We start from the raw sequence: 10592 nt of genomic DNA on the forward strand, positions 1-10592 counted from the left end.
AAGACTGAAGTGGGAAGGGGAGGATGGAGGGAGACAGAAATGGGAGGAGGGGAGGATGTGGAAATTTTTAATAAATAAATTTTTAAAAAATCATTCTGAGTGAGGACACCCAGACACAGAAAAACATGGTAAATACTCACTCATAAGTAAACATTAGATGTAAAGTAAAGGATAACAATTCTATAATTCACCAACCCAGAAAGCACTAAGTAATGTGGGAGTCACCTCTGTGTGCTGTGATTAATGAATAGAAAAACTGCCTTGGCCTGTTGATATGGTAGACTTAGGTAGGCAGGGAAGATGAAACTGAATGCTGGGAGGAAGAAGGAGGAGAGAGACTCCAAGGAGCCACTGGAGACAGATGCTGGGAATTTAGCCCGGTAAACCAAGGCCACATGGTGATACACAGATTAATGGAGATGGGTTAAATTAAGATGTAAGAGTTAGCCAATAGGAAGTTAGAGGTAATGAGCCAAGCAGTGATTTAATTAATACAATTTCTGTGTGGTTATTTCAGTTCTGGGCTGCCGGGATAAACAAGCGGCCTTCATGTCACAGCTAGGCAACAAGGAGTGCCAAAGGTGGATGCATTGATCTCCCTGGGAAGGGAAAATAGAGGAAATCTACTGAGTAAACTGGGGGCAAAAGGATAGAGGGGAGAGAAGGAGGAATGAGAACATGAGGAAACCAGATGGGCAAGTTGGGGAGGGATAGAGCGGGAGAGCAATGAAATAAATATCTTGATAGGACCCATTCTAGGGTTGGGGGAGAAAGCTGGTGCTAGAGAGATTCCCAGGAATCCACAAGTATGACTCCAGCTAAGACTCCTAGCAATAGTGGAAAGGAAGCCTAAATTGGCTTTTTTCTGTGTACCCTAATTATCATCATAGAACCTTCATCCAGTAAATGATGGAAACAGATACAAAGATCCACAGCCACACATCGGGCTAAGCTCCAATAGTCCAGTTACAGAGTGGGAGGAGGGTTTACATGAGAAATGGGTTCAAGATTATAATAGGGAAACCCACAGAGACAGCTGACCCAAGCTCTTGTGAGCTCCTGGACTCTAGACCAACAGCTTACATGGGATCACACTAGCCCCTCTGCTTGTGGGTAACAGGTGTGTGGCTTGGCCTGTTTGTGGAGTCTCTGGCACTGGGACTAGGTGCATGAACTGACTTTCTGGAGTCCATTCACGATGGTGGGATGCCTTGCTCAGCATTGATGCAGGGAGGAGGGCCTTGGTCCTGCCTCATCTTGATGTTTCAGACATTATTGATTCCCCATGGGAGGCCTTACTCTTTCTGAGGAGTGTACGGGGATAAAATTGGAGGGGAGTGGGAGAAATAGAGGGAGGGGAAACTGTGTTTGGTATGTAAAATGAATTTAAAAATTAAAGAGAAGTATATCATGGTATATTCTGTTTGTAGGGGAAAATGTTCAAGGTCAACAGAGAGCTAAATCAGACAATGTTAGGGAAGATAACACAGAATACCACAGGTGTAGCTTCCTTAGGATTTGTAATCACAGCCTAGGGTAGGATGTCAAGTGCCAGAAACCACAACTTAACTCATTAGAGATACTGGCTCTTGCCCCAGAGCAGCCTTGCCAAGACTGCTTCTGGACTAGTACATAGAACCAATTCTTTCTTTGTCTTTTCTTTGGAACCTCAGAGAAAATCTCAGGTATGTCTAGCTCCCAAGTACTGGAGGTTGGCTTTGAAAGATTAAAGACTTGAGCCATTTCCATTTCCAGTTTATTCTTTTTGTGTTTATGGTTCACGAGGTGAGCTGTCAGCATCCTGCTCCAGCCACCATGCCAGACTACTGCCTCTGCCCTGTCATTATGGACCCTAGCCCTTTGGAATCATAAGCCAAAATAAACTCTTCTATAAAGTCTGTGTTATTACAGCAACAGAAAAGTAATTAATACATAAGCTACGACCAAAAAGCTGGCTGTTGCTGTGAAGAGCCTGGGCATGGTGGGGTTTTGAAGGAATGTGGAAGACTCTGGGTACCAGAAAAGAAATTGGATTCCATAACCAAGTTTATCAGTCTATCCTAGTGCAAGCCTGGAAAACAGTTCTGAGACTAACGCAGACTGGAAATACCTAACTCAAGAGGTTTCAGAGGGAAATGAGGAGCTTAGCTGAAACTGGGATAGAGACCATTTCTGTGATATTTGGGCAAAGGATCTGGTTTTATTCTGTCCATCCTAAAAATTTATCTGATGCTTAAAGTAAAAAGTGATAGGCTAATTTCTTTGGTAAAAATCATTTCAAGACAAAATAATATTGATCCTCCTGGGTGGTTGTTATTAAAGTCTGTTGGACAGGTCTATAGAGAAGAAGAAGGAGACAGTGAGCAGCATTCCTCCATGGCTGCACTTCAGTTCTTGTCTCCAGTTCTGCCCTGCTTGAGGTTGGGACTTTCGTTCATTACTGTGACCACATTCCTCCCTATGTTGCTTTTGCTCATGATGCTTTATCGCAGAAATAGAGAGTCAATTATGAAAGCATGAACCTTATATATGATGAGACTGTCATGTGAGAGAACATATTATTTTTAATGGCACAGAGATATATTAGCAAATTCAATCCAATATATGTAAAAGATTTACACACTATCAATAATGGCTTTACACAGACTCACAAATCTGGGTCATTCAGAAATTAATACAATCCCTTACATCAGCAAGGAAAAAATGAAAACACACATGATGAAGACATTTATGTAGATACAAAAATGTCAATTTTTTTCACGCAGTCACAGAAAATTAGAAACAGTGATATGTTTCCATTATTATATTCTTATATTCGATAAGATAATATGATACTACTGAAATTAACATTATATTTAACTATAACCCCAGTAGCACAGACACTGAGAGAAACAGTTCATAAATGGGACCTCCTGAAAATAAAAAGCTTCTGTAAAGCAAAGGACATGGTCAACAAGGCAAAAATGGCAGCTTACAAAATGGGAAAAGATCTTCACCAACCCCACATCAGACAGAGGCCTGATCTCCAAAATATACAAAGAACTCAAGAAATTGGTCATCAAAAGAACAAATAATCCAATAGAACATGGAACATAAACAGAAAACTCTCAACAGAGAAATCTAAAATGACTGAAAGACACTTAAGGAAATGTTCAACATCCTTAGTCATCAGAGAAATGCACATCAAAAAACACCTGAGATTCCATCTTACACCTGTAAGAATGGCCAAAATCAAAAACACTGATGACAACTTATGCTGGAGAGGTTGAGGGGTAAACGGAACACTTCTGCATTGTTGGTGGGAATGCAAGCTGGCACAGCCACTTTTGATGTCAGAGTAGTGATTTTTCAAAAAATTAGGAAACAACCTTCCTCAAGACACAGAAATACCACTTTTGGGTATATATCCAAAGATTGTGCAATTGTGACACAAGGAAGTGAGATCAATGATGTTCATAGCAACACTGTTTGTCATAGACAGAACGTGGAAACAGCCTAAATGCCCCTGGACTGAAGAATGGATAAAGCAAATGTGATACATTTATACAATGGAGTACTACCCAGGAGAAAAAAATGACATCTTGAATTTTGCAGGAAAATGGATGGAGCTAGAAAACATCTTTTGAGTGAGGTAACCCAGATCCAGAAAGACAATTATCACATGTACTCATTCATAGGTGGTTTTTAAACATAAATCAAAGAAAACCAGCCTGTATACAATTCACAATCCCAGAGAACCTAGATAGCAATGAAGATCCTAAGAGAGACATACATAGATCTAATCTACATGGGAAGTAGGAAAAGGCAAGATCTCCTGAGTAAATAAGAACCATGGGGACCTTGAGAGAGGGTGGAGGGGAGAGGAGAGGCAGGGAGGGGAACAAAAAATGTATAGCTCAATAAAATTAATTACAACATAAAATAAAAACATTATATTTAACAATTATAATCCAAAAATCTCATTTTAAATCAGGAGGAAGATGTCAATATCCCTTATTTCCATATATTGCTCAGCTTTGTACTTGAAGCCCTAAGTATTCCAGCAAGGACAATATATAAATTAAAGACCCATATTAGGAACACAGAAATGACTTTGTGGAACTACTCAGCATTTATAGCATAGTGGCCTAAGAATGATTCGTGTACATGCCAGCTTCTTTTATAAATACCAGCAGTGAACAATGGAATTTATGCTGTAAAAATATATCTGCTTCATACATCAATTCTAAACTCCAAATAAATGACATTTAGTTGGTGTTGTGAAGTTTCCTTAAAGTTGTTACTGTAATTATATGCAGTAATTAGACAAGACCAGGATTGTGAGATGAGTTAATTTCTCCAAATATATCATATAAGTACTGTATTTACATCATTTCTACTTTTCCCTTTTCCCCTCCAATTCCTTTCATGTCTTCCCACATTCTCTCAAATTTAAGTATTTAATTATTATTAATAAAATTATATTTTCACTCAAGAGGCAGAAACTGGTGGATCTGAGTGAGTTTGAGGTCATTCTGGTCTACAAAGCAAGTTCTATAATAGTCAGGCTTGTTACACAGAGAAAACTCTGTCTTGAAAAAAAAAAAACAAAAAAAAAGAAAATTATATTTTCAAAGCCATGTGAGCAGTACTCCACCAGAGACTTCCTTCAAACACAAGTGTGTTGATTGCAGATCTTCACATTTCTAGAAAACCACACAAAGAGCAGGTGCTGAAAGTTGAGGCTTCAAGAGACGGTGCTGGGTCACCACATGCATTCCGATTTTGGAATCTGATTTTTGGGCATTGTTTTTGCTATTTCAACCAAGATCTTTGTACTCAGTAGAGAAGATGAAGACTCATGATGCAGGTGGGGAATATGGTAGCATATAGTAAATGAAAATATTACATGAGAGTGAGGAAAACAGAAGATTCACGAAGGTGAGGACCTAAGCCTAACTCATGGGACAGGGTTATCCCTCCCCTGAATCACTGGAGCTGGAAAGAGAGATAGCTAAGTATACATCTAGGTGAGTGGTTCTCCACCTTTGTAATGCTGTGACCTTAAACACAGTTCCTCACACTCTGATGTCCCCCAACCATAAAATTATTGTCTTTGATACTTCATAACTATAATTTTGCTACTGTTATGTCTTGTAATGTAATTTTCTGATATGTAGGATGTCTGATATGTGACCTCAAATGGGGTTGCAACCCACAGATTGAGGACCGCTGATACCAGTGAGAAAATCACATCATGATTTGCTGTAGAAGACTTCACCACCACAATACCCAGATGTTTCCATACTTTCAAAGCACATTTGCTCCCTGGAACCTGAAATGGTTCCCCACTGAATGCTCCAGATTTTCTCACAGAACTACCTGAGATCCTTGGACTTATTCTGTGGTCTCTGCCACCTTGACAGATACACTCTTTTCTCTACTGGCTGTGTATTGGATCCGTCTTTGGCTGTGCTGATCTTCATACAGAAGAATGCCAAGGAGTACAAGGACCAAGACAGATACCCCAATCCTGATGAGATTCTCCTTTGTGTAATCCTGGGGCTGTGAGACTGGAGCTTGTAGGAAAAAAGAATCACAGAGGTTAGGGCAGATGAAATCACCCCAGAAGACTACTTCCCCTGGACAGGACTTCATCTTCTGTATTGAGTCCTCTGGCTGAGAATTCTCCTTACTCACCTGTCTTTGGGTCTGACATGTTTGGTGATAGCCTGAGGGGATCAACTGCTTCTAAGAATCAAAGAAAAAAGTAAGATATGAGGGGCTGTAGAGATGACTCAGTGGTGAAGAGCAATGGCTTGTGAGGCGGTGGTTTACTCCCAGCACTGAAGAGGCAGAAGGAGGCAAATCTCTGTGAATTTGAGGTCAGCCCGGTCTACAAAGCAAGTTCCAGGAACTCAGAGAAACATGAGTTTTACACAGAGAAACCTGGTCTTGAAAATAAAAAATAAAATAAAAAACACACTGCCTGCTTTTCCAGACAACCCAAGTTCAATTCCCAGCACCCACATGGCTGCTCACATCTGTCTGTAACTCCAGTTCCAGGGCTTCTGCCTCATGCAGACAAAACACCAATGAACACAAAATAAAAATAAACATGATTTTTTTAAAAAAAAAAAAAGTAGGATTGTGAAGACCTAAGTGTGTTTTCTAAGTCTTGTGTTTTTATTTTCTTCCTTTGCCCCTCCACCATACCATTATTTTAAGAAAAGGGACATTTAAAAAAAAAGCCAGATCAGGTGGTGGTCCATGCCTTCAATTCTAGCATTTGGGAGGCAGAGGCATGAGAATCTCTGTGAGTTCAAAGCCAGCCTGATCTATACATGAGTTCCAGGCTAAGCCTATGCAGGAAGACCTTCCTTCATTCCCTCAAAAGCTTCTCTCTCTCTCTCTCTCTCTCTCTCTCTCTCTCTCTCTCTCTCTCTCTCTCTGTAGGTGGGTGTGGGTTGTGCAGAATACAAAGGCCAACACAGAAACCTACAACTGATCAAAATACAGAGAACAGCTTACCATGAGTTACACACCCCTAACTGGCACAGTTATGATGCAACCCCTACACCTAAAGTTCAAGAAGTAGCACAGAAGAGAGGGAACTAGGACACTAGGGCATCTGCTGTGAGACAGTGTCTTCCATATAGGGCAAAGACCTGAAGAATATATGGTTGCCTAAACAAGACCTGCACAATAAAACCCGTTGACATGGCAGTGTGAATGGGTGAGATCTCAAAAGATCCCACCCCTAGATGAGGAAGCTACAGGCAATTGATGGCTGCTGGGAGAGAAAGAGCCAGTCTTTTCCAGGGAAAAGAAAGCCCTTGTTAGGTGGTTTTATCCCTGGTCATCCCTACACACACATACACCCACACACGTGCGTGCACACAACACTAAATGTAGCAGTGCTTTTATATATAGCATATTGGATGTATATATACACACACCTAACATATAATTTAAAGAAAAGGCCATGAATTTTAGAAGAAATGAAGGATACATAAGAGGAATTGGAGAGGAAGAGGAGGGGGTAGAAATAGTGTAAATACAGCTAGGTATGAAATTCTTTTTAAAACTGAAATAAATATAAAAATAAAGAAGGAAAATGGTTTTGTTTATGCTTGATTTTGCTGTAATAGTTTTATAAAATAATTTTATAAAGTAGTCTAAATCTTAATTCTTATTTGTTTGTTTGTTTGAGACAGAATCTCTTTTTGTAGCTTTGTCTGTCATTAAACTTGCTAGGTAGACCAGAATGGCATTGAACTCACAGAGATCTGCCTGCCTTTGCATCTTGAATCCTGGAATTAAAGGTGTGCACTGCCAAGCCTGACAAACCCAAATTTCTCAATTTAATTCCTTACTTGTTTCTCCCTCCCTGCTTCCCTCTCTACCTCATTTATTTATATATAGTATGTATGTATGTTGTATTTTTTATGTCTGTCTGTCCTTGCTTTTCTTATTTCCTCCCTCCCCTTTCCCTTTCTGACTCCCTTCTTTCCTTCCTTCCTGTGTGTCTTCTCTTCTCCTTCTTTCTTTTCTTTGGGATAGGATCTTATTAGCCCAAATTGGTCTTCAACTCACTATGTAGCCTAGGATGACTTTGAACTTCTGATCCTCCTGCTTCCACCTTCTAAGTGCTACAGTTACAGGTACCTATCATGGTCCTCAGTTTACTTAGTACCAGGATCTCATGCATGGTAGACATTAACTACCAACTGAGCTATGCCCCTGGCTCCATTTCCTGTGTCTCTTCTTTCCTGTGTGTTACTCTCATCACTTTTGTAGGACTTCCTACTGGTCTCCTTGCTGGATGCTCCACTCTGATCTTTGTGTTCAAATTTTGCATCAGACTCACTTTAGAAAAAAAGGCTTTCCTGAATTTCACTAAACATCTAATTAGAGACAAGAATTCTCCCAGTGAGTGAACTGTTGAGAACAGACAGAACAGCTAAGATTTCTCTGATCTAAGACCTTGAGTTCTACAGGAGGACTGTGGCATGCAGGCAGGTAAGGTGATGAGCTTTACCAACTACAGTCTTTGGGTGTCTCCAAGGCGGAACAACACACATTCAGAATTCTGCCTAATACTGCTGAGTGAGGAAACATTGATCTTAGACACAAAAAGGAAGTAGCTGCTCTCCGCTTGATCAGAAGAAAAGTGTCCATCATTATCAATGATTGACATGGCAGAGTCACTTTCTCTTCAGGGAATAACATGAAGCCTGGCTTCATTGAGAGTGTGTGACAGGGAGATGTCCTAGAGGAAGAAAGATGGGTGAGGGGCTGCTTATCTTATTCTGAGCCTGTTTCTGGGAACTTGGCTCTCTTTTTGCTCTCTATGACTCTGTTCTTACCCGACTTCCTGGTCTTTGGTCCTAGATCCCATATTTCATCTTGCTCATTATCTCCTCCGGCCATTATCATCTGGTCCTGTGTAGTCTTTAGTCTCTAAGTGGACCCACTTGGCTTGGCTCCTCAACTATAACCAGAATGTCCACTGGGAAGATATTTTGTACACCCCTTTGGGGGTGCTTACAGGACCCAAGAGGAAGTTGGCCTTGAGAATCCAGCTTGGTAAAACAGTTCAGGGCTGTGGAGGAGGTCAGTTCCTCATCCTTTCGACAAAGAAAACCTTTCATAACTTATGTAAGAGCAACACTGGAGAGTCAAGTTCTCTCCAGGGGGGAGGGTAAGGGCCATGCAAAGTCAGCAGTGAGCACTTCCTGGTCAGCCCTTTAGGAAAAATGGGCTAGGTGTTGGTGGAAACGCCAGTGTCTGTCCAACACCTGCCCCCTCTCATCCTACATGCAGATGCCACTGCCATAACCCCCACCCCCACACACATACATACATACATACACTGTGGCTCTGATTGAGTTTCCCTCATCCTCCTAACTCCTGGGGTTCCCTTAGAAAAAATCAGGGATCACAGCAAAAAGCAACACTGTCAACAACTGATTGAGTCAATGATGGGGCTTTCTCACCTGAGACATGTATTTCCAAGGGATCACTGGGTTCTGACCACACCTGGGGGCTGATAGCATGGTAGCCGTAACATCTAAATGTCCATTTCTGGCTGGGAGTCACAGGACCCACAGGAAACAAGCTTTGGAATTGCCCAGTGGAGTTTATAAACACTGAATCCAGTATCAAGGAGGGCTTCTGTTCTCCTTCCTTAGTCAGGACAAACCTGCTAAATCCCAGCTGTGAGCCACACTGGCAGGTAATATTCTCTCCTGAGGTCACCACACTACTGGGTTGGACAGAGAGGCTGGGTTTACTATAGAGTCCTAGAAAAGAAAATAGTAACATTATTAAGTAGGCATAAGCAGCCCATGTTGGCTTCCAATGGTGTGCTGTGAGACAAGGGAAACCCGTGAAAACAGACTCTTCCCTGAGGGCAGGGCCTGGGGCTGGGTGTTCTCTCACCTGTCACCACAAGCTCCAGAGGGTCACTGTGCTCTGACCACCCAGCAGTGGTCTTATAGTAACATCGGTATCTCCCTCCATACTGTTGTTCAATTGATGGGATCAAGAACTCAGCCTTGTTTGTGGCCTCCAGTGTGTTCTGTGTGCGCCAGGGATGTGGACCTCCCTCCTTGTAAAGACGGTATTCCCTGGCCCCTGTGGTCACCTCACATGAGATGGTTACCGGCTTCCCTCTGGCAATCACTGATCCTGACTGAACACTGAGGGTTGGCTTGGGGGGAGTCCCTGAAATGAAATGAGGGCTCTGTCATAGGGCATTCACCTCAGATGTCAGCCTTCATTTTCACCATGCCCCAGGTATCATATGTTCCCAAGCTCCACTGAGGAGAGTTATCTTCAAGTCCCCAGTGAGGAGTGATCTGGAATGGCTGGACACACACTCACCTGCCAACGCTGAGGTCTCTTGGCCCAGATTCAGCCCTAGAAGAGAGTCCCTTGTCAGAACTTTTTGCCCCTAATGCCGACATAAGCAAGCTTCACTGAAACCACTTACACACCCTGGGGTTTCTCGATTGGCTAGAGCCTGACTATGGACCACAATCCCCTTTTCTTCTTCAAATCTTACCCAGATAGAGCAGGACTATGAAGATGAAAGTCATGGCACCCCTCAGTAGCTGCAACTGTACTTATGGAAGAGACCACAGAGCCTGACTGGATAGCCAAACAGCAACGAGGATGAGATCTTTACAGAGAGATTGGATGCCTGACATCACATGGCTATTTCTTCAGATATACACAAGAAAACAGCCCTCCCTAGGCAACTGCCTCTCATTTCCCTAGGGCTGTGGCTTGGATTCACTCCAGAACTTCTCAGAGAAATGGTTACCTCCTCTGGCCTCTCTCACTAAGAAGGGAACAGCAAAAAGATCTGTTACTTCCATTTGCTGGACCACCTAGCAGTTGAGGATGATTGAAGGTGGATTCTTCTTTCTTAAACATTCTCCAGTCTTTCAGCTCATCCGTCTGCACAGCACTGTGGGGTCCTGATGGTCATCAGTCAAATCCTAGCCCTGAAAACACTTCTGAGAAGATCCAGGGTGATGTTGCGGTGTGGATGCAGAGGAGCTGGCACACCGAGCACACAACCATGTCCCATACGTGGAGCTTCA

The 10592-nt window shown here is 42.2% G+C and overlaps 1 protein-coding gene across 2 annotated transcripts; it reads right to left on the reverse strand.

Moving 5' to 3' along the window:
* Window positions 1-2546: 2546 nt before the first annotated feature.
* Window positions 2547-10156, reverse strand: LOC126493081 (leukocyte immunoglobulin-like receptor subfamily A member 5). 2 transcript variants are annotated; one of them, XM_050129872.1, is made up of 7 exons: window positions 10049-10156; window positions 9868-9903; window positions 9424-9708; window positions 8979-9284; window positions 5680-5730; window positions 5362-5558; window positions 2547-4685 (listed from the first exon to the last, which is right to left on the reverse strand). In XM_050129872.1, exons 1-6 carry the CDS (start codon window positions 10080-10082, stop codon window positions 5377-5379), a joined length of 894 nt encoding a protein of 297 aa, XP_049985829.1. In that variant the 5' UTR covers window positions 10083-10156; the 3' UTR covers window positions 2547-4685; window positions 5362-5376. The 2 variants fall into 2 exon arrangements, with proteins under 2 accessions (XP_049985829.1, XP_049985828.1); XM_050129871.1 differs by having other exon boundaries at window positions 2547-5558.
* Between the last annotated feature and the right edge of the window lie 436 nt (window positions 10157-10592).

Source organism: Alexandromys fortis, unplaced genomic scaffold, assembly GCF_014885135.2.
Source record: "Alexandromys fortis isolate MF-2015 unplaced genomic scaffold, M_Fortis_MF-2015_v1.1 scaffold_282, whole genome shotgun sequence".
Taxonomy (NCBI): domain Eukaryota; kingdom Metazoa; phylum Chordata; class Mammalia; order Rodentia; family Cricetidae; genus Alexandromys; species Alexandromys fortis.